Here is a 24,328-nt window from a genome sequence, read left to right as displayed (position 1 = left end):
TCTTATTTGGGTGCTAGAACGCTGCACCCCAAATGTTTGGTACAGGCCCCGACTGATCCTCCTCAGCACTGCCTGCTTGTGGCGTACTGGATGTTCATGGTGTCCAGTACAATCATAATCCTTGCTGTCCACCTTTCTAATCAAATAACGCACTTCTGCCTCTCCCCAGGATGTTGATCTACTTCTGGACGCCATATTACCGCACTAGGCCGCAACAACAACATTAAACCCGCCCGCCACAAATCAGCCATCCAATAGAACTGTTGCGTCAACATAAGGGACTTGTGTGACGCAAATGCGACCCAGCCGGGGTAGCGGAGACGCAGCTGCGTTGTCATTCTCTGATTAGCAGCCACCATTTGTAACTGAAGGGTGGGGAATAGGTGACGCACAATGAATGCATGACTACAAAACAGGGCAGCACATTGGTTATCAAAATACATGGCAGCACAAGTTAGCACACTGCATGGCAGCACATCAGTTACAACACTATATGGCAGCACATTGCTTTGCACATTGCAAAAAACATAGCAGCACATAATTTAGCACAATATATGGCAGCACATCAGTTAGGACACTTCATGGCAGCACATTAGTTAGCACACTAAATGGCAGCACAATAGTTTGCACACTACATGGCGGCACATTGATTTGCACAATGTCTAATTACCACCCTGTGGCCTCGGCTGCGTTCGCCGAGTCGCTTGGTTCCTTGTTCGTGTACTGCGGGCGGTGTCTAGACCCGTTGGGTCACGTCGCTCTGAAAGGGGTAGTGGTGCCACCACCCAACCACGTTCATACGGTTCCAGTGACCGTACTCCCAACTCCTGCAGACGGCCACCACCGTCTGCCGACCAAGCTGGAGGTGACTGGGCTACGACCCAGACAACTAGAAGTTACTAGTGGGCCTGGTCACAGGTCCGTCGGTGCGTGTCTTTCCTCCTCTCCACTCAACTCTCAAATCCGCAACTGAACTGAACAAACTGGTCTGCTTTCCCGCCTCTAGGCCTGTGAACTCCTTGGTGGGCGGGGACAACAGCCTGGCTCCGGCCCACCTGTTGTGGACATCAATCCCTGTCGGGTGTCAACAAGGGTTTCTGTGTGACTGTTGTCACCTGTCCGGGGAAGGGGTGTGTGTGGTGTTGTGTTTGTGACTACCTGGCTAGTCCAGGGCGCCACATATGTGGTGCACTGGACAAGCCAGGTCGTCACAGGTACTGGAACAACACACCCCACACCCCGGTTAGGCACATCAGTCACACACAAATCCTTGTTGCCTCCCTCCAGGGGCTGATGTCCACACCAGGTGGGGTGGAGCCAGGCGGTTAGCCCCACCCACTCAGGAGTTCACAGCCCTGGAGACAGGAAGAAGGCAGTTAGAGAACAGTTAGGGAAAGTGAAAGGAGAGGAGTGAAGTGGTAGTGGAGCAGACTTACTATGTCCAGGTACGTGGCCCGGGCACCTAAGAGCAAGGTTGGCAGACGGTGGTGACCGTCTGCAGGAGAGGCCGATCGTCGCGGAACCGTAGGACCGGGGACGGGCGGTGGCCCGCCGGTACCGAAGCGGTGAGCGAAGAGAAGCCAGCACCATCCGGCAGGGCCTACGGACCCTGATCAGGCTTGGAGACGCCGTAAAACCGGTCAAATCCGTTAGCACCGGAAACCTCCAGGGTTTCCCAGCAGCAAAGACCCGATTGAAGGCAACCGCTCAACCAGAACAGGGAAATACAGTCACCGCCAAGGCTACAATTCCCAGGGCCAGAGCCTACGGGCAAAAGGGGCACCCTCGGCATCTATCCACGCTGGGGAGCGGGTTACCAGTGGGAAGCCATCGGGGCCGAAAACACACTACTGGTGCAGGGAAAGGCAGTCACCGCCAACCTACCAGGAGTGATCACCGCAGCCGGCTGCGGGACCCGTCCATCCAGCCGTTTGTTTTACCAGAGACTCCGTATACGTTATTGGCTGAGTGAGTACCACCGTGCCGTCTGGCACCGCGCTGCCCCCGCGACCCTGCACCTCATCTAACCCTGCCATCCACTTTCCAGTCATCCTCACCGGGCCCCGGGACCACCAAACCCCCCTACCCACGGAGGGGAGAGAAACATCTCGGCTGCTCCCTGTCATCGCTCCCGGGATCCCCGTCCAGAGCAGCGGTGGTGTCCCCAACCTCACCACAAACCGTGGGTGGCGTCATGGACCGACTTCCCAAAACCCAAAAACTATCCCCTTTCACTCACGGGCGAGGAGCACCGCTCGAGTCCCCGGATCCGGCCCACCGCTTGAGCCACCGAGCAGCAGCAGCAGCGCCGGACCCGAGCGTGGTGAGCGCAGCGCCCCCTCCTCGCCCGCGACACATATAGATGCACCCAGCCCATTATCCAGACTTACTTGGCCTGATAATAACTCTATGCTGAATTCTTCAAGGTAAGACGCAAGTTTGAAGCAAAACAAAACTTTATTACAATCATAAAAAATAATTATAACATTAAAATAACAATAAGATTACAACGTAAAGTGTCAGCTAGAAAACGAGGGGCAGATCATGGCCTGGAAGGAGAATAAAGTTGGGGCAGAAAAGATGGGGAACTCATGGGATATTGTGGGGGGGGGCGTTTGGTGCTGGAAGGCATATGTTGGAAAGGTGGAGTCCAAAGCCTCATGTGAGGTGTACTGTACAGTGCCTGTGGCATTTGTGGTTGTACCCTGGTAGTAATAGCTGATGTTTCATTCAGTTCCCCGGCTGCTGCTTTACTTAGGGCGTCAAAAAATAGCCTCTCGACGTGGATCCTTTGGGTGGCATCCACCTTGCTCAGTCTGTCTGCTGCCAATGTCGCAAAGGGGTCCGTGACGGAGTTCTTGTGCATTGATAACATTTCCTTCACCAAAGTCAACAGTTCGGCAGATGTCGTTGTGGGAGCCCTTCTTTTACACGATTTGCGTCGCCTAGGTTCAGTTGACTCCTCACTTGCCTCCTCCCTCGCCTCATCAGTAGTGGTTCTGTCCTCAGATGCCATGAAATCTTGCTGCGGGTGCTGCTGGAACAGAAAACTAATGTTAAAGTCAAAATTATTCTTATTATAATAGGAAATGTCATAAGTTGGGCAAAAATAGTAAAGGAGTCTACTTATCTGAACTGGAAGAGATCATTTATGTTAACTGCATAAAAATTTATGTGCCAAAATAACTAATAATCTGTATTCAACTATGGCATGTACATACAAAGTTATAATGCTATTTACAGAGAAGCAAACAAGGTACTTACATCTACATCCGTGGAATCACTCCGGAGCTCTGGTTCTGGATCCAGGGTGGGCTGCAATGAACATTGGGCTCTTCTTGGGACCTCCTGGTCCCTGGTAAAATCCAGGAGGTCAAAGTACCATAAAGATGGCTGATATACATCTTCTGTTCCGGCCCCTGACTTTGTGCACTTCTCCACCTTATTGAGCTCCTTTTTGTATACAGTCCGTAGGCCCTGAATTTTTTTCTTGACTATGCTCTCATTGACCGCCTCACCTTCACTATGTTGATTGAAGAAGGCTATCAATTCAGCATACGCCTCCCTTTTTTTCAGTTTGTTGCTATACTCGGCTGATTTTATTTTCCAGAGGCATGGGAGCGAACGATACAATGCGATCAATTCGTGAATGAATTCCTCGCTATTATAGTTAGGCATCTGAAATAAAGGCAAGCAAAAAGTTAGCATATATTGAACTTTTCTGCAAAGTAAAAAATACGGTTCAAACTGCAGGAGTGTTTGTTGTGAATAGCAGAGCCAATAAAATGGCCATCTCCATTCAATGTCCGCCCCCCTTTAGTGGCTGCTCCTATAAAATGGCCGCTCCCATAAAATGGCCGACCGCATGAAATGTCCGCCCGCTTGAAAAGGCCAACCAGGTGACATGTCCGGCCGCTTAAAAGTGTAATTACACATTTTTTATCTGTGGCTGTAGAAGAGATACCAAATGCCCACTGATGCTCGTATGAGGAAATATAGAAGAACGCCACTATAGGGGTTTGCACATACTCGTATGAGGACAGATAGAAGAATGGCACTACAAATGATAGTATGGGTGTATAAAAAAGCTAAAATAATGTAATAAAATAAATAACATAAAACTTGTATCCTATAAATGAAAATGGGAGGATGAGTGAAAGTTCCAAAAGATGCTTACCGTGTTCAAGGAATATAGCTGTATGTAGAATCAGTAAACTCCGGGTGGGATCGCAACTACGATCCTAAACACACCACGACACGGAGAACAAATGAAAAGAACCGGGGACGGTAGAATACTGGTGGGGTCGCAACTACGATGCTCAAAGCAAGATGCCAGCAGGAACAAAGAAAGGCTGAACGGAGCCAGGGCAGAGCCATGGGCGTAGTGACCCATGACTCACCTTTGCAGGGCAGCAAGGGGTTAATGTTTTTCTGTAGAAAGAGCGGGCTTGTGCGGGGTCAAGAGTTTAGGGGGGGGTGGATCTATAGGGCCAGGGGAGGGGACAGGGTGGGGGCTGTATATATGTCCAGGGAGAAAGGGGGGGGTACTACTTCGGCGCGAGGTACCATTAGAGAAGGTCCCCGTGTCACCTCACCTTGTCTCCCCCTGATCTGATGGCATCGGTTGCAGGACTCCTGGAGCAGCTTCGGGCTGCTGCCGGCGGCGCAGATGGAGCGGCGATCAGGACAGCGTTGAGGGAGATCCTGGGAGGTCCGGATGCGGTGTCTGAAGCTGACCCCCCACCGCTCCGGAGTGGGCGCAGGGCGAGGGCACCGGAGAGGTTCTCGCCTGATGCTGCTCCTGGTCCTCAGCGGCGCCGTAGGAGCCCCTCCGGGGACCCTCCTCACCAGAAGAATCCACCTGCAGCAGCTAGCAGGAGCAGGCGAGGGAGGAATCCTGCTCGGCGTTCAGGACCTGCGGCGATGGGCGGTCCCTCCAGGGGTCATGTGACCGGCTCAGCTGCCTCTACTGCTTCAGGCTACGACAAAATGGCGGCGGTCCTCCCTGGCGATGCTCCTGTCGGGGGGACTGCTAGACAGCATGGAGATGGAGTTTCTGCGGGGCCTCCGGGGCCGGGAGTGTGGAGTACGACCCTGCAAGGAACGTCACCTGCCGAGCCCAGGATGGATGCAGCTTCCAGGATGACAGCGCGCACTGGGTTCGAGGATACTGCCAGGAGTGAGGCATTGCAGCTGCGGAGATCATCGCCAGAGAGGAGGTCGCGGTCCAGGTTTCGGTCCCCTTCGACGCGGAGGAGCGGGTCGCCATCAGGGAGGTCAGCGACGGGGAGAAATTCGCCCGCACGGCAGGGGCCTGCGCCATCCCGATCGAGGTCGCGATCCAGGAGGAGGTCGCCTTCACGGTCGGCATCTGAGGGGAGTCATCCTGCATCTCATTATCCGGTTCGCTCCCGGGTCATCCGACCAAGGTCGAGCGCGGCGGGTTCCCAGGTCCCCCCTGGTCGAGCTGCCGAAGACGTTTCCGTGCTGGTCCATTCTGGAGCAGATCGTCGTCTGGAGTCAGGATTTTTGGCTGGTGGGTCTCATGTACCGACGCAGCTTGGTGAGTACTCCTCTATGTTGTGTGCGTCCTCACCTAGTTTAGTTTCCCCGGGAGTGAGCAGGGGCCAGGCGCAGGGCGTCATAGGGGGTCTGGGGGTCGCGGGGCCGAGCGCGGCGGGGTTTGATGTCTGTAGTCTGACCAATGTTTTGAAGGGTGTGCGTGATTTGTTGGCGCAGTTGGATAGGACGAGTCAGGGGGCGTCCGGGTCTCCTGTCCCAGCGTGGGTGCCGGATTCTGGGGCGGCAGCATCGGCTGTGGTTGTGGTACCGACGGGAAGCGAGGTGGTTGCTGGGGATAGTGTGGCGGATCCCGGGCAAAAGGAGAAGGAGAAGGATAAGGAGGGAGATAGGATTATTTTGGATGATAGGGCCAGAGGGGAGGTGTACGTTTGCTTTGAGGGCCCCCTGGGGCGCATTTAAAGAAGGAAGTGAAGGAGAAGATTTGGAAGGATGAATACGTGGAAATTTTTTCCCTCCTTCCTTTGGAGAAGTTTAATTTGGATAAGAAAAAGAAGGATGATAGCAAGAAGGAGGAGGAAGAAAAGCGGAGGTGGCGGCTGATCCCTCAAACGTTTGTTAACTGGTTGCAGGCTTTTGCGATCTTAGCTAGCGTCATTGGCGAAAAGGCGCCGGATAATTGTTCTGGGCTATTCTGCTACATGGATGCTATAGCGGAAGCTCATAGGATTTATGGTGGGCAGACGTGGTTGCGGTACGATGAACAATTTAGGCAGCGGAAAGCCGTGCGACCCAGTATCCGATGGGATCAGAAGGATATTGGTTTATGGTTAAAAGTCATGGCTCCGGCTCGTTATGGTCAGCCCTTTCACGGGGGGGCCGGGTCGGCCGGCCACACTACTGCTGGGGGTGCGGGGACCCAGGCAGGGGGTGTTGGAGCAAAGGCAGGTGTGTGCTGGCAGTTTAACGACAGCCAGTGCAAGTTTGGAAACTCCTGCAAGTTTAAGCATCAGTGCTCAGGTTGTGGAGGGTCCTCCCATGGAGCAGCTCGTTGCTTTAAGAAGGGTAGGCCCAAGGCAGGGGGAGATTTGGGAAAAGGGGGTGAGCCCGGTGAGGCTTCACGAGATGGCCCCTTATCTAGATAGATACCCCAAGCGGGATAAGGCGGTATTGTTGGAGGATGGTTTTCGTATTGGTTTCAGGATCCCCCCCTCCTCATGTTGTTCCGTTTCAGTTAAAGAATTTGTTGTCGGCGCGGCGACACCCAGAGGTTGTGGCTAAAAAGCTTTTTGGGGAGGTTGCTTGTGGGCGGATGGCGGGTCCGTTTGCATCCCCCCCATCCCCAATTTGGTAGTATCTCCGTTAGGGGTCGTCCCAAAGAAGGAGCCGAACAAATTTCGGCTCATTCAGCATTTGTCGTTCCCCAAGGGTTTGTCGGTGAATGATGGTATTGACCCATACCTCTGTGCGGTGGTTTATACCTCGTTTGACGCAGCCGTCAGCTGGGTTCGGAAATGTGGTCGGGGAGCATTGTTAGCGAAGACGGACATCGAGTCGGCATTCCGCTTGCTGCCGGTGCATCCTGAGAGTATGCGACTGTTGGGTTGTTTTTGGGACGGTTCCTATTTTGTTGATCGTTGCTTACCAATGGGGTGTTCCATTTCTTGCGCTTAAGTGGAAGCGTTTAGTTCCTTTTTAGAATGGGCAGTGTGTGATGTGGCGCAGCTCTCGTCGGCGATCCATTATCTTGACGATTTTTTGTTTATCGGCCCCGCTGGGTCGGCAGTGTGTCAGACATTGTTGGGGACTATGGAGTGGTTGTCTGGCCGGTTCGGGGTCCCCTTGGCTCAGGATAAGACGGAAGGCCCGTGTACTTGTCTGAATTTTTTGGGTATCACTATTGATACTGTGTTGATGGAGTGCAGGCTGCCTGAAGAAAAGATCTCAGCTTTGCGGGCAGAGGTGGGATCGGCTGCACGTCTTAGAAAAATCCAGTTGAGGGACCTCCAGTCTTTGTTGGGCAAGCTTAATTTTGCTTGCCGCATCATGCCCATGGGCCGCGTTTTCTCAAGAAGGTTGGCGTCGGCGACCGCTGGAGTGCGCTCCCCAAGGCATTACATAAGGTTGACTCGGGACCTTAGGGAGGATTTGGCGGTATGGGGCAGTTTTTTAGAGAAGTACAATGGCCGGTCGCTAATGATTGCGGAAGTCTTAGATGATTTTGATTGTGAGCTCTTCACCGATGCCGCGGGGGGTAAGGGCTTTGGAGCTTACTTCGGCGGCAGATGGTGCGTGGGAGAGTGGCCCGCGGCTTGGCATGAAGCAGGGTTTACACGGAATTTGACTTTGTTGGAGTTTTTTCCAATTGTGGTGGCGGTGTCCGTTTGGGGAGAGCATTTCAGCAACAGAAAAATTCGTTTTCACTGTGACAATATGTCAGTAGTCATGGCAATTAATAACCTGTCGGGCGCGTCTCCTCCGGTGGTCCGCTTGTTGCGGTACTTTGTGTTGCGGTGCCTTTGTCTTAATGCGTGGGTTGTGGCAGTGCATGTACCGGGGGTTGAGAACGCCATTGCTGATTCCCTTTCTCGCTTGCAGTGGGATCGTTTTTGGAGCCTGGCACCGGAAGCGGAGTTCGCTGGCAGCATCTGGCCGGCGGAGCTCTTGGAATTGGTGTTCGAGAGGCGAGTTCGTTGATCAGAGCATCATTGGCCCCTGGCACGTGGGCTGCGTATGAAGCAGCTTGGATGGAATGGACAAATTGGAGGCAGGAATTTGGGGCGGGGGAGTCTGCCGAGGATTCTGTAGGCGCTTTGCTTTGTTGGATGTGCCGGATGGCTTCCGGTAAGTGGTCTTTTTCCAGGGTTAATCGGTTTATGGCAGGGGTTGCGTTTGGTTGTAAATTGCGGGGGATGGTTGACATAACAAAGAATTTTTTGGTTCGACAAGCTGTGAGGGGCTTGAGGAAGGGGCTTCATAGACTGGACAGTCGGAGGCCGGTGTCATTCCAGCTGCTGGAAGAGCTGGGTGCGCAGCTGGAGCGAGTGTGTGTTTCCTATTTTGAATTGGTTTTGTTTCGGTTGGCGTTTTCCTGGGCTTTCTTCGGAGCTACGAGGATAGGCGAATTGGTGTCCCCAGCGTCGTCCCGTGGGGGGGGGGTGTTTTGGGAGAAGACACAGTTGATTTGGGAGACTCTGGAATTTTGGATCCGGCGGTCTAAGACGGATCAACTTGGTCGGGGAAGAAGGGTCACTTTATGGGCATTGGCGGGGGCCTTGATGTGCCCTGTCTCTTGTTTTAAACAGTACTTAGAATTGGGGCCTGGCCGTATGGGCCCGTTGTTGAAGCATCAGGACGGATCGTTTTTGTCCAGGTACCAGTTTGTGGCAGTCTTTCGGAAATGCCTGGAGAGGTTGGGGTTGGAGGCGGACAAGTTTTCAGCCCACTCTTTTCGCATTGGGGCGGCGACGGAGGCAGATAGGTGGGGGCTTCCAGCGGAGACAGTGAAGAGGATAGGCAGGTGGGAGTCGAGGAGGTTCAGGCTGTACGTCCGCCCCCATTTGTTGTAAAAGTCGTGGCTAGTCTGGTGTAGTGGTGTATTTATATAAAAAAAAAAAAAAAATTTGTAATGTTGTTCTCAAGTTAATGGCAGTTCCTGGAGTGTGTCTGACTTGTGGTTGTTGTACCCTCCCCCCCCCTCTTTTCTGGTTTTTGTTTCCTTTTATAGGTGGTGCGCCCCTGGTCTGGATTTTCGGCCATTCATTTGTTTATTGGGGGGCACTGAGAGCTGATGTGCGGCGCAATGGTCGGCAGTTGGGTTGGTCCAGAGACGAGGTAATCGTACGTTGGATCGGGGTGAGGGGCATGCGCTGGCGGCAGGTGTTGGTTAATTTTCACCGGTTCGCTCGATTGGATCGCACCCCGGATGTGCTGGTGTTGCACATTGGGGGAAACGATTTAGGGGCCCGCCCCTGTCGGGAGTTGATTCGGGATATACGGTATGACCTGCTCCGCCTTTGGTCAGTTTGCCCTAACCTCAGGGTGGTTTGGTCGGACATTGTTCCCAGAAAGGTTTGGCGGGGGGCTCGGTCCCTGGAGGGGATCGACAAGACCAGAATAAAGGTCAACAGGGTGGTTGGGAATTTTGTGGCCAGGAATGGAGGAGTTGTGGTTCGGCACAGGGACTTGGAGTCGGGGGAGGGGAATTTTTGGCGATCAGATGGTGTGCACCTGACTGCCGTGGGTATTGATTTATGGGCCTTGAGCATTCAGGAAGGAGTGGAGCGGGCACTCATTTTGGTGGGGTGACTCGCATTATGAGGTGTCAGGTAATGCTCGTGGTGGCGGTGGCGAGGGGGGTTCTTGGAGTCGGTGGAAATTCGGGGTGGGGGGTGGTACATCGGATAGATGGGGGACCACCCCCCTTTTGTTTATTCTGGTATGGTAATTGCCTGGCGGACTTGGGGGGGCTCTCCAGGGGTGGGGTCCCCTGAGAGTCGGTTAGGGACACTGTTTTCCGGCAAAGGTGGTGCCCCCGAGCTTGTAGGCGCGGCTGGGGGCAAAATATGCCGGATGGTTTGGTAACAATATTTGGTGTCCGCCAGGTTTTGGGGCTCCAAGAACCGCCCTTGCATTGGTAAAATGGTTATTTATTATCTGTTATAATGTTTGTTAATAAACCGGGCCGATTTGGCCAATTTATCCAAAGAAGGGTGTTGTGTTTTTATTAGCAGTTGGGAAAAAGGGGGGTTTGGGGTGGGGGATTCTGCTGACAATATGAAGAAAGCCTCTGCAGTAGGGCAGTCAAGGCTGAACGGAGCCAGGGCAGAGCCATGGGCGTAGTGACCCATGACTCACCTTTGCAGGGCAGCAAGGGGTTAATGTTTTTCTGTAGAAAGAGCGGGCTTGTGCGGGGTCAAGAGTTTAGGGGGGGTGGATCTATAGGGCCAGGGGAGGGGACAGGGTGGGGGCTGTATATATGTCCAGGGAGAAAGGGGGGGGCACTACTTCGGCGCGAGGTACCATTAGAGAAGGTCCCGCCCTCCCGCCCTATACATATATGTTTAATCTTTGTCGGAGAAGACGGTGGAGTCGAGGTTCATTTAATTTTATATTGGGGTTCGAGTCATTTCGGCGAGCGGTGGCGAGGGGGGTTCTTGGAGTCGGTGGAAATTCGGGGTGGGGGGTGGTACATCGGATAGATGGGGGACCACCCCCCTTTTGTTTATTCTGGTATGGTAATTGCCTGGCGGACTTGGGGGGGCTCTCCAGGGGTGGGGTCCCCTGAGAGTCGGTTAGGGACACTGTTTTCCGGCAAAGGTGGTGCCCCCGAGCTTGTAGGCGCGGCTGGGGGCAAAATATGCCGGATGGTTTGGTAACAATATTTGGTGTCCGCCAGGTTTTGGGGCTCCAAGAACCGCCCTTGCATTGGTAAAATGGTTATTTATTATCTGTTATAATGTTTGTTAATAAACCGGGCCGATTTGGCCAATTTATCCAAAGAAGGGTGTTGTGTTTTTATTAGCAGTTGGGAAAAAGGGGGGTTTGGGGTGGGGGATTCTGCTGACAATATGAAGAAAGCCTCTGCAGTAGGGCAGTCATGAAGTTCTATAGTACTATATGTTGTGACCTTTTATGCATCCGGGAGGAGTCACAACTTTAATCCGAAAGGCAAAGAACCACACGCAATCACAACGCAGTAGCAGCCACCAATCGGAACGGAGGGGGCGCGGAAAAGGAACACCCAGAGGAACAAGGGATGAAGTTATGTTATCACCTTTAATTAATCCGGGTGGAGTCACAACTACGATCCCAATCACAATGCAGTAGCGGCCATCAATTGGAACTGAAGGGAGTGGAAGAGTTGAAGAACAATAATGCACGCCTACAAAGCAGGGCAGCACATTGGTTATCAAACTACATGTCAGCACAAGTTATTAGCCCACTACATGGCAGCACATCCAGCACACTATATGGCAGCACATTAGTTAGCCCACTGCATGGCAGCACATTAGTTAGCACACTGCATGGCAGCACATAATTAGCACACTATATTTCAGCACATAAGATAGCCCACTACATGTCAGCACATCCGTTACAACACTATATGGCAGCACATCAGTTAGCACACTGCATGGCAGCACATCCGTTACAACACTATATGGCAGCACATTATTTAGAACACTATATGGCAGCACATTAGTTAGCCCACTACATGACAGCACATTAGTTAGCCCACTACATGACAGCACATTAGTTAGAACACTGTATGGCAGCACATTAGTTAGCCCACTACATGGCAGCACATTAGTTAGAACACTATATGGCAGCACATTAGTTAGAACACTATATGGCAGCACATTATTTAGAACACTATATGGCAGCACATTAGTTAGCCCACTACATGGCAGCACATTAGTTAGAACACTATATGGCAGCACATTAGTTAGAACACTATATGGCAGCACATTATTTAGAACACTATATGGCAGCACATTAGTTAGAACAATATATGGCAGCACATTAGTTAGAACACTATATGGCAGCACATTAGTTAGCACACTGCATGGCAGCACATAAGTTAGCACACTGCATGGCAGCACATCCGTTACAACACTATATGGCAGCACATTATTTAGAACACTATATGGCAGCACATTAGTTAGCCCACTACATGGCAGCACATTAGTTAGAACACTGTATGGCAGCACATTAGTTAGCCCACTGCATGGCAGCACATTATTTAGAAGACTATATGGCAGCACATAAGTTAGCACACTGCATGGCAGCACATAAGTTAGCCCACTACATGGCAGCACATTAGTTAGCACACTGCATGGCAGCACATCCGATACAACACTATATGGCAGCACATTATTTAGAACACTATATGGCACCACATAAGTTAGCACACTGTATGGCAGCACATCCGTTACAACACTATATGGCAGCACATTATTTAGAACACTATATGGCAGCACATGTTAGCCCACTACATGGCAGCACATTAGTTAGAACACTATATGTCAGCACATTACTTAGCACACTGCATGGCAGAACATTATTTAGAACACTATATGGCAGCACATTAGTTAGCACACTGCATGGCAGCACATCCGTTACAACACTATATGGCAGCACATTATTTAGAACACTATATGGCAGCACATTAGTTAGCACACTGCATGGCAGCACATTAGTTAGAACACTATATGGCAGCACATTAGTGAGGACACTGCATGGCAGCACATTATTAGAACACTATATGGCAGCACATGCTTAGCACACTGCATGGCAGCACATGCTTAGCACACTGCATGGCAGCACATTACTTAGCACACTGCATGGCAGCACATTACTTAGCACACTGCATGGCAGCACATTATTTAGAACACTATATGGCAGGACATTAGTTAGCACACTGCATGGCAGCACATCCGTTACAACACTATATGGCAGCACATATTTAGAACACTATATGGCAGCACATTAGTTAGCACACTGTATGGCAGCACATAAGTTAGCACACTATACGGCAGCACATATGTTAGCACACTGCAAATGGCAGCACATCACTGCATGGCATACATGTCACCATTATTGAATCCGGGTGGAGTCACAACTACGATCCCAATCACAACATAGTAGCGGCCACCAATCGGAAGTGAGGGGTGTGGAAAAGGTGACGCAGAATGCACGCCTCCGTGTCTACATCTTCAAACATAGAATAATTTGTACTAAGATGTTGGTAAGACTAAAGGCTACTTTACACACTGTGGGTACCCGCCCCCATCTGTTGCGCGACATGGGCAAATCGCTGCCCGTGTCGCACAACAGCCGTCACACATACATACCTGTCCGGCGACGTCGCTGTGACGGGCGAACCGCCTCCTTTCTAAGGGGGCGGTCCGTGCGGCGTCACAGCGACGTCACTGAACCGCCGCCCAATAGCAGCGGAGGGGCGGAGCTGAGCGGGACGTAACATCCCGCCCACCTCCTTCCTTCCTCATAGCGGCCGGGAGGCAGGTAAGGGGAGCTTCCTCGTTCCTGCGGCGTCACACGCAGCGATGTGTGCTGCCGCAGGAACGAGGAACAACATCGTTACTGCTGCAGTAACGAGATTTGAGAATGGACCCCCATGTCGCCGATTAGCGATTTTGCACGTTTTTGCAACGATGCAAAATCGCTTATCGGTGTCACAAGCAACGGCATCGCTAATGCGGCCGGATGTGCGTCACGAATTCCGTGACCCCAACGAGTTCGCATTAGCGATGTCGCAGCGTGTAAAGCCCGCTTTAAATCAAAAAGTCATGATAACCATTAATCAGTGTGAATGGTGAAATGCTTGAGGGTTTTTCCTATGGAGATAATAATTAGCATCTCCTTTCCTTATTGTGCTTCAACTGCTCTGTAGATGGTTTTGTAGGACCTGATGAGTAGAGAGGAGAATCGGATCACCTCTCATTGGACAATGCCTGAGCAGGAAATGTTTGTGTCTAGTTCACACTGGACAGCTAACACGGGCCACTTCACAATTTACTTATCTATTTGGGTATCAAATGGTTAATTTGCAAAAGGATAAGTAGACTTTTAGAAAAGTTAAGTGTCTATGGAAACCAAAAATAAGGGGGTAAAAATTATATTTTACACTTTTTGATGGTGACAAGTCATCCTTAGGTATTTCATAAAGTAAATCTATGCTAAAAAATAAATGACTTGCTGCACTTTGTTTTATTTTTTAATGTTGCATGCACTTATATTGCAGATTCAAGAACTAGAGACGGAAAATACAGAATTAAAATATAAAGTCCAAGATTTGGAGAACCAGTTAAGAATAAGTGACCTACCCTCCTCACCTGTAAGAAATTCATGTTGCCTACTCTATAACTAATATATTTTTATATAACTAAAGGTATTTGGTCATAAAATGAAAAATAGGTTGTAACCACTATATACCGCATATACTTTACGTTGCAGCATTTCTTGTTCTCAGAATGTACTCTTCAGTGTAAACAATTTCTGTTTTTCAATCTCGCACTTGCAACTATGTTCATGTATGCACAATATAGAGCGTTTCTTTTTTGAGGGAGGGGCGCCTGCTCTCTTTTGTAGGTGCCTGCTCTCTTTTGGGGGTTTCTGCTTTCTTTTGGGGGTTTCTGCTTTCTTTGATGAAGAGTCTTACTGCATTCTTTAACTTTTTTAGTTGCTTTGACACTTCCTCATGGAACCGCAACTAGGGCTTATTTTTGACGTAGGGCTTCTCAAAGAGCCCCTAAAATCTTACTAGGGCTTATTTTCAGGGTAGGTATTTGGGGGAAACATGGAAGGAGGCCACCATTGTAATAAGTCAGTTTGTAAAATTTCTCCCCTCGTAAATATTCCACAGTCAGGTGTGTCGCATTATTAACAGTTGAAAGTGTTTAGGAACTACAGAAACTCTGCCACATAGTGGTGGGGGACATAAAATTACAGGGTCGTTGAGTGCTCAGGCACTTAGTGAATTACAGTCCTCTACTCCTTGCAAACTCAATAACTTCAAAGCTCCAAAGCTTCTTTGGCAAAAATGTCAATCTTAAAACTATGTCAGAGGTTTCATAGCATGGGTTTCCATTGAGAGAAGCTGTACAACTTTACATCACCAAGCATAATGCTAAGTGTAGAACTGGACGCTGGAACTGTGGAAATATGTTCTGTGGAGTAAATTATCACAAATCTGTCTGCCTGGTTGATGGATGACTCTGTTTTGTGTTGGTCCAACTGCTGGAGGATCTTTTGTCTTTATTTCTTATGCTTTGCCTTCCTGTTTCACGTCTGTTCAGGTGTGCTCACTTTCTCATTTGGTTTGCCCAAGTGCATTTTGGGAGGTGCTATTTATACTTACTACTCATGTGCCTCAGTTCTGGCTATATTACTGGATAGTTAAACCTCAAAAGTTTGATCACCACTCAAAGAGAGTCTGTGTGATCAAAACACTAATGTAGTTCACAGTGAACAGACTAAATCCTATAAAGAACTACAACATCTAATATTAAGATATCTTTATTGAAAAATATGTATAAAATACAAGATAAAAACATGCACAGAAAAATGACATGGGAGGAGCAACTTCACATGGGATGCAATTTCTCAATAACTGGTATAAAAACCAGGGTTCAGTATCAGATGCATTCAATATTTTTAGTCTCTATCAAAACATTAACATCCAAAATTGGACTCTGAATATCATCCGATGATCTCTATCTAATCAATACACACCACGTATGAATTTTATACTTAAGTTGATCCAAATACAAATACACTCTGAAATGCGGATGGATGGCAGACAGGAACGGGACAGCATGTCCAAAATAATGATAACAGATGTCACATTGCATGGACTGTAGAAAAGCATGAACATCCAAAGATGTAATAGGGGGTGTCAGGAGTCAATAACGCATAAAGGTAAGTAATGCCATGACTAACAAGGTAGAACATGGAACAATAATTCTAAATAGGAGTCCTAACACACCGCACCACATGATATAAAGGTCACATGCAAGTATACAATATCCTCAATGTAATCACATGCTGCATCTTACCACAGGACACCCTGACGCTTTTCGCCGAGGCTTTATCCAAGGGCGCTTGTGTCAAATGTGAAGTTAAAAAGGTTTTTATACCCTTAGCTGTTTGAACCATCCCATAATCAATCATATACAATTAAATGGTTAGGCCAATACAAACACGGGATGTGCTGCATCTTCAACCGCATTGGTGATTTTGAAAAATGCCAAGTTCATTGATGTAATTAAATCAAGTACTTACTTAATGAAATAATATACCGCTGGCGTCCGGAAGTGTGACAGTTTCAAACTGCGCATGTGTAGAGCAGCCAAAAACTTCCTCCCCAGCATGGTCGCATCAAAGGTTCCACGTGTAGGAAACTACACAATTGATGTTGCACCATGCAGACCGGCATCCGGAAACCGGAAATGTAACATTGCAGTCAGGTGCATCACAAGTATTCTTCCCCACCAAAGCACGGGAGAAACGTTCCACTACCCGGAAATGCACAAAAGGTTTGTCACACATATGGTAGCCAGGTGGAACGCACATGTGTTCCACATATGCGGAAATGAATAGAATCGCAAGGTATATCATAGATAATCATATAAGTATATAAATTCTGGGCTTGAAATACACCAATGCGGCTTTTATCATAGCAAAAGGCTATATATTGCACAATACCCATGCATGCACAGAAAGATAGATAAAAATAAAATACATTTTTCTCTTTGTATAAATATATAGATATGGAAAATCCTCTAAAATGTTGCAAAATATTCGTAAGGGGCAAAATAAATACATATATAGACATATAAATAAATATATATATGAAAGTACTCAAAGTGTAGAAAACAGTGTAAAAATTACCGTGTAAACTGTAAAGACTACACACATGATTGTAAAAACATGCATGTAAGCATAATCCACACTGATACCATAATAATAATCATAAATAATTATTGTTAAAAAGTGAAAACAAGAGTGCAAAAATTGTGCAGTGCGAAAGTGACACACATGAAAATACAGTATGATAAATATATTATATTTTATTAAGAAATTTATCAAAAAACATTTTCTTTTTGAACAAATTCCCCTTGAGAAAAATGTCTTTGTTATCAATGATGAAAAAAAGTGCTGGAAGTGCTGAAAGCTGGTTGAAGATGCCCATCAGATGGTCTCATAATTTTACACAGCAGAAGAAATGTCCATTCCAATATCAACACAAAGGGCCTAACCTAGAATATAAAAAAATTAAAATTGGTAAAAAAAATATAATAAAATCAAGCTAAAAGCGTGCACAAATCGCCGTTGATACCAGTAGGAAGATCCAAAATCATATAGAACAAAAACTTGATTCGCTCTCTAAAGAAATGGTGAATAACTAATATTCTCATTTAACCCATGAGGTACTAAGGTGTTCAAAGTGGAGATCCAACGTGACTCTTTTTGAGCCAAAGCCTTTTTCCACTTTCCCCCTCTTTGACTTACCATAATTCTATCAATAGCGCGAATCCGTAAGTGAGAGGGATTGCATTGGTGGAACTGCCTGAAATGGCGAGGGATAGTCGTAAGTTTGGATACATCCTCTTCATCCCTTGCTGCGGAAATGGCTAAGACATGCTCCCTTGCTCTTCTTCTAAATTTTCTGGTAGTAAGGCCGACATACCTAAGGTTGCAAGGACAAGAAGCCAGATATATTACCCTTTTGTACTACAATTTATGGCATGTGTGATTTTATATTCCCTTTTGTCGTCAGAGCTAAAAAAATGTTTTGCTCTTTCGACATTGGGACACGCCACACAGTTACTGCGTGGTTTTCAACCCAAGGGATCTTAGAGGAGTCCAGAAAAGTTTTCCCTACCTAACCTCTGTGGTGACTGTGTACAAGAATATACTTGAGGCTCCTGGATCTTCGGAAAGTGATATTCGGATCTGATGGTACATAATGTCTTAAAGCATCATCCATTTTAAGTACAGTGCCTACAAGTAGTATTCAACCCCCTGCAGATTTAGCAGGTTTGATAAGATGCAAATAAGTTAGAGCCTGCAAACTTCAAACAAGAGCAGGATTTATTAACCACTTAGTAACGGAGCTAATTTTCACCTTAATGACCAGACCAAATTTTGCACTTCTGACCAGTGTCACTTCATGAGGTTATAACTCTGGAACGCTTCAACGGATCCTGGTGATTTTGAGACTGTTTTTTCATCACATATTGGACTTCATGTTAGTACCAAATTTAGGACATTATTTTTTGCGTTTATTTATGAAAAAAATTGAATTTTGGCAAAAATTTTGAAAATTTAGCAATTTTCAACTTTTGAATTTTTATACCGTTAAACCAGAGATTTCTGTGACACAAAATAGTTAATAAATAACATTTCCCACTTGTCTACTTTACATAAGCACAATTTTGGAAACAAAATTTTTTTTTGTTAGGAAGTTAGAGGGGTTCAAAGTTTATCAGCGATTTCTCATTTTTACATCAAAATTTACAAAACCATTTTTTTAGGGACCACATCACATTTGAAGTGACTTCAATAGGCCTAGATGACAGAAAATACCCAAAAGTGACCCCATTCTAAAAACTTCACCCCCCAAAGTACTCAAAACCACATTCAAGAAGTTTATTAACCCTTCAGGTGCTTCACATGAACAAAAGCAATGTGGAATGAAAAAAAGCAAAAATTAAATTTTACCTAAAAATGTTGCTCTAACCCAAATTTATTCACTTTTAGAAGAAATAACACAACAAAATCGACCCCAAAACTTGTTCCCCACTTTCTTATGAGCGCGCCGATACCCCACATGTGGTCAGAAACCTCTGTTTGGACAAATGGGAGGGCTCGGAACAGAAGGAGCAATTTTTGAATTTTGGAAAGCAAATTTGGCTGAAATAGATTGCGGGCACCATGTTGCATTTACATGTCCGCTAAGGCAGAGTGCATGTTTTCAGGATTTCTTTAGCATTGCATGGGTGTTGGATTCAGCACCTTTGCAGGTGATTAAATTATCACCTGTGCAATACTAAGGAAATCCTGAAAACATGCACTGTTGGTGTGCCTTGAGGACTGGAGTTGGGAACCTCTGCGCTAAGGTACCTAAACAGAGGAAACCCCTCACAAGTGACACCGTTTTGGAATCTAGACCCCTCAAGGCTTCTATCTAGGGGTATAGTGAGCATTTTGGATCCACAGGTACTTCACAGATTTTGTTAACGTTACGTTGTCTTATTGAAAATTTTAATAATTTTCTCAAAAATGTTGCTTTAGCATCAATTTCTCACTTTTTCAAGAGGTAATTCCAAAAATTTGACCTCAAGGTTTGTTAACCACTTTTTTATGAGCGCGGTGATACCTCACATGTGGTCTGAAACCTTTGTTTGGACAAATGGGAGGGCTTGGAACGAAAGGAGCAATATTTGAATTTTGGAAAGGGAATTTGGCTGAAAAAGATTGCGGGCACCATGTCGCATTTGGAGGTCCCCCAAGGTACCTAAACAGCAGAAACCCCGCATAAGTGACCCCATTTTGGAAACTAGGCCCCTTAAGGAATTTATCTAGATGTTTGGTGAGTACCCTGAACCCCCAGGTGCTTCACAGAATTTTATAACGTTGAGCCATGAAAATAAAAAAATTAATTTTTACCACAAAATTGTTATTTTAACCAGGTAGCTTTTTTTCACAAGGGTAACAGGAAAAAAATCACCATGAAATTTATTGTGCAATTTCTCCTGAGTTTGGCGATACCTTATATGTGGTGCAAATCAACTGTTTGGGGGCATGACAGGGCTCGGAAGGGAAAGAGTGCCATTTGACTGCAAAATTGGCTGGAATCAATAGCGGACGCTATGTTGCATTAGGAGAGCCCCTGAGGTGTCTATACAGGGAAGCTCCCCAACATGTGGCCCCATTTTGGAAAATAGACCCCTGAAGGAATTTATTTAGATGTTTGGTGAGTACCCTGAACCCTCAGGTGCTTCACAGAAGTTTATAATGTTGAGCTGTGAAAATAAAAAAATACATTTTTACCACAAAATTGTTACTTCAACCAGGTAGCTTTTTTTTACAAGTGTAAAAGGAAAAAATTCAGCATAAAATTTATTGTAAAATTTCTCCTGAGTATGCTGATACCTTATGTGTGATGAAAATCAACTGTTTGGGTGCACAGCAGGGCTCGGAAGGGAAGGAGCGCCATTTGACTGCACAATTGGCTGGAATCATTAGCGGACGCTATGTTGCATTTGGAAAGCCCCTAAGGTGCCTAAACAGTGGAGGTTGTTACATCTCGTGGCTCTCCTGAGGCAAAGACTGAGGCAGTCTCCCATTCCTTGCCTGCCACGAGCGCTCCTGCTCAGCAGCGCCGAAGGTCTGCCAGACTGCGCAGTGTGCAGGAGATACCTTCTCAGAGAGGCAGCAGAAGGGCGACACCTAGTGGTTCTCCTGTTACAAGGAGTGAAGCGGTCTCCCATTCCTGGCCTGCCGCAGGCCCTCCTGCTCAGCGGCCCCGAAGGTCTGCGAGGTTGCGCAATGTACAGAGGTTTACTGCTCAGGGAAGCAGTGAGACTCCCGTTATCTCTGCACATTGTGAGACCGAGGATCCCGCCTCTATTTCCCAGAGGCAGGAGGGTGAGCATGTGCTATGCGTGGTGGGTTCTGATTCGCCCACTGACGTCACACGGCTTGATGACAAGGCAGGTGACGTGGTGAATCCTGACTGGCCAGGCTGGGACGTCGTGGACCCTGATTGGGTCAAGTCCGTCATCTCCGCCTCGCGCCCGCCCTTGGGTGGAACGACACCTCCTTAAAAGCTCCTCCTGCCATCATGGCGGCGCGCGACCGTCCTTCTATCTTTGGATGTCTGGCAGCGTGCTGCCACGCCACTGCTCAGGCATTACTGTCTTCTGTGGGCTTGGCCCTTGCTGCTTAGGCAGTACCTCGTTTGCAGGCCGTGTTCCTGCCTTGCTGCTCCGGCAGTATCCCCTTCAACAGACCGTGTTCCTGTCCCAGGTGAGCTCCTCAAGCCTCCACCGGACTCACCTGGTTATTGAAAGCACACGTGCGTGGGCACCTCTGTGCTACCCTCGTGCCATATTCTCGTGACTTCCACTGGCACACATGCGTGGGCACCTCTGTGCTTCCCCGTGCAACAGGTACACCGAGCCGTGAGATCCCTGCCATACAACCCTCACGGGTTAGGGCAGATCGGTGTACATAGATCGTCTGTGACATTCCAGACGATCGCTAGCAGCAACCCGCTCACTCTTCACCCACCATAGCGGCGGTCCCTTACACCGCACAGTGGACCTTGACCGGCGGAAGCTGTCCATTTCCCATCTTGGCACGCTTCCCCGGGTCCCCCTCATAACATTACGGTCGCGCCAAAGGTCTGGCTATGGCTGAAGAGCAGCAGCAGTTGCTGCGTTATGTGCAGCAGTTGGAGTCACGATTGGCAGCAGTGGAGCAGTCTTCCTCCGATAAGACTACTCTGACGACAGTCGCCACCCAGGCGGCTACCCAGGCTGTACTATTGGGCGGAAGGTCTCCTCGCCTTGTGCTTCCAGAGCGCTTTAGCGGCAACAGCTCTGAGTGCCGTGGTTTTATAAACCAGGTTACCACCTACTTAGAGCTGTCCGCGACTCTTTACGCTACCGAAAAGGCGAAGGTAGCCTTCGTCCAGTCCCTGCTCACAGGGAGAGCGCTGAAGTGGTCCACGCCGTTGTGGGAGCGCGGAGATCGTGTGGTGAATAACTTACCAGCTTATCTTGGGGCCATGAGAATGGTGTTCCTCGGGCCTCAAGTCACCCACGATTCCGCGCTGCGCCTCCTACGACTTCGGCAAGGGTCCGCTTCAGTCGGGGACTTTGTTGTACACTTTAGGACACTTGCCGCAGAGCTGGACTGGCCGGATAAGGTCCTTGTCCCTGTGTTTTGGGAGGGCCTGGCAGGGTTTGTCAAAGACGCACTGGCCACACGTGAGGTGCCTGCCACTTTAGAGTCCTTGATTCAGGTTGCCTCTCGCATAAACATCCGCCAGGTGGAGCGAAGGCTCGAGGCCTCTTCAGCACCTACGTCTTCTCGGCCTAAAAAGCGTCTGGCTCCCGTCTTCCATCAGACAGGTCTCCCAGCCAGCCCTGTAGGCGACTCCGTGGAGTCAATGGAGGTGTCCAAGGTGGTCTCCTCTGCCCCAGGTTCTCGGTCTTGTGTCATCTGCTTTTCCTGTGGACAGAGGGGACACATAGCTACCCGATGTCCCAAACCGTCGGGAAAAAGACAGCGTCTAGTTTCTATCAGAGGGGGGACTCTAGACGCTACCTCTCCCTCTAGGTTGACTATCAGCGCCCAGTTGCAGTTCGGCACTACTCTCTTCTCTGCCCTGGCTTGCTTGGACTCAGGCGCTGAAGGCAATTTCATCTCGACCTCCCTGGCAACCCGATACTCAGTTCCCCTGGTTCTGTTGCCCAAGCCACTCAGGGTCCGGGTAGTCGACGGGTCCATACTACTCGATCCTATCACCCAGATCACTATCCCTCTCAGGATGGATGTACCACCGGGACACCGTGAGCAGGTGTCCTTCCTGGTGCTTCCAGGGGGGACGGATGAGATCCTACTGGGCCTTCCCTGGTTGAGACAGCATGCTCCTATACTCAACTGGGCAACAGGGGAGATCTCATCCTGGGCAGGATCCTGTAGAGAGCACCTTGTGACTACCGAACCACCCGCTACCATTAGGTCGGTTGGGTCCTCAGAGAATACAGGGGGGCCGGGTTTACCGACACCTTATGAGGCCTACAGGGATGTCTTTTCCAAAAGGGCCGCAGATACTCTTCCTCCCCACCGGCCATATGATTGCCGAATAGACCTGAAGCCAGGCTCCGAGCCCCCTAGGGGCAGAGTGTACCCACTCTCTGCTCCAGAGACGGAGGCTATGTCCAAATATATTCAGGACAGCCTGGCGAAGGGGTTCATTCGCAAGTCTATTTCTCCGGCTGGTGCAGGGTTCTTTTTTGTGCAGAAGAAGGAAGGGGATCTGCGCCCCTGTATGGATTACAGGGGATTAAATGCAATCACGATCAAGAACAAATACCCTTTGCCCCTCATTACTGAGCTATTTGATCGATTCCGCGGGGCAAAGGTCTTCACAAAGCTGGATATACGCAGGGCATATAATCTAGTGCGAGTCCGAAAGGGCGATGAGTGGAAGACCGCCTTTAACACCAGGGACGGTCACTACAAGTATCTCGTAATGCCCTTCGGACTCTGCAATGCCCCCGCCGTATTTCAAGACTTTGTGAATGACATTTTCCGGGATTTGTATCTTTCCGTGGTTGCATACCTGGATGACATTCTTATCTTCTCCCCCGATCTTACCACCCATCGGAGGGATGTCATCCGAGTACTTAAGAGGCTCCGCACCCATTCACTATATGCTAAGCTGGAAAAGTGCGTTTTTGAACGGGAATCCTTGCCGTTCCTGGGGTACATCGTGTCCAGTCAGGGGTTAGCAATGGATCCGGGGAAGTTGGAGACAGTGATGAACTGGCCTGAGCCCCGCTCGCTGAAGGCGATCCAGCGATTCTTGGGGTTTATCAATTATTATCGCCAGTTCATTCCCAACTTCTCGACGGTGGCAGCACCCATCATTGCCCTTACCCGCAAGGGCGCTAATCCCAAAGCATGGACACGAGAAACGGTAGAGGCATTTCACACTCTCAAAACTCACTTCTCCAGAGCTCCCATCCTTCATCGTCCAGACATCTCCAAACCCTTCCTACTGGAGGTAGACGCCTCTTCGGTCGGTGCAGGTGCAGTCCTGTACCAGAAAAACGAACGAGGAAGGAAGCATCCTTGTTTCTTTTTCTCCAAGACCTTTTCTCCGGCCGAGAGGAACTACTCCATAGGGGATAGGGAGTTACTGGCGATGAAACTAGCATTCCAGGAATGGCGGCATCTCCTGGAGGGTGCGAAGCATCCATTTGAGGTATTTTCTGACCACAAAAACCTCACATACCTCTAGACAGCACAACGCCTGAACCCAAGGCAGGCCCGTTGGTCTTTATTCTTCTCCCGGTTCCGCTTTATTATCCGCCACCTGGCCGGTGAGAAGAACGTACGGGCCGATGCCTTGTCACGTTGTATGGTTGTGTTGGAGGAGGACGAGGAGGAGCCTCGTCTTATACTACCCCCGGACAGCTTGAGGATGGTCACTCCCACTTCTTTGGACCAGGTGCCACCTGGCAAAACCCTCGTTCCCCCTGAACTA

At 48.8% G+C, this 24,328-nt stretch overlaps 1 protein-coding gene across 8 annotated transcripts in view; it reads left to right on the top strand.

The window, feature by feature from the left end:
- The window catches only part of GULP1 (GULP PTB domain containing engulfment adaptor 1), a 2,424,202-nt gene that overhangs the window by 1,916,640 nt on the left and 483,234 nt on the right, over positions 1 to 24,328 (top strand). For 7 of the 8 annotated variants that reach the window (XM_075317776.1, XM_075317777.1, XM_075317771.1 and 4 more), the window contains one exon: positions 14,285 to 14,377. The exons of the other annotated variant lie outside the window; for it this stretch is intronic. In XM_075317776.1, the coding sequence (XP_075173891.1) occupies positions 14,285 to 14,377 (93 nt within the window). The remainder of the gene's footprint in view (positions 1 to 14,284; positions 14,378 to 24,328) is intronic. 8 annotated transcript variants of the gene reach the window in all.

Source organism: Anomaloglossus baeobatrachus, chromosome 7, assembly GCF_048569485.1.
Source record: "Anomaloglossus baeobatrachus isolate aAnoBae1 chromosome 7, aAnoBae1.hap1, whole genome shotgun sequence".
Taxonomy (NCBI): Eukaryota; Metazoa; Chordata; class Amphibia; order Anura; family Aromobatidae; genus Anomaloglossus; species Anomaloglossus baeobatrachus.
The sequence above is the reverse complement of the archived record's forward strand: the minus strand, read 5'-3'. Positions and strand labels throughout refer to the sequence as shown.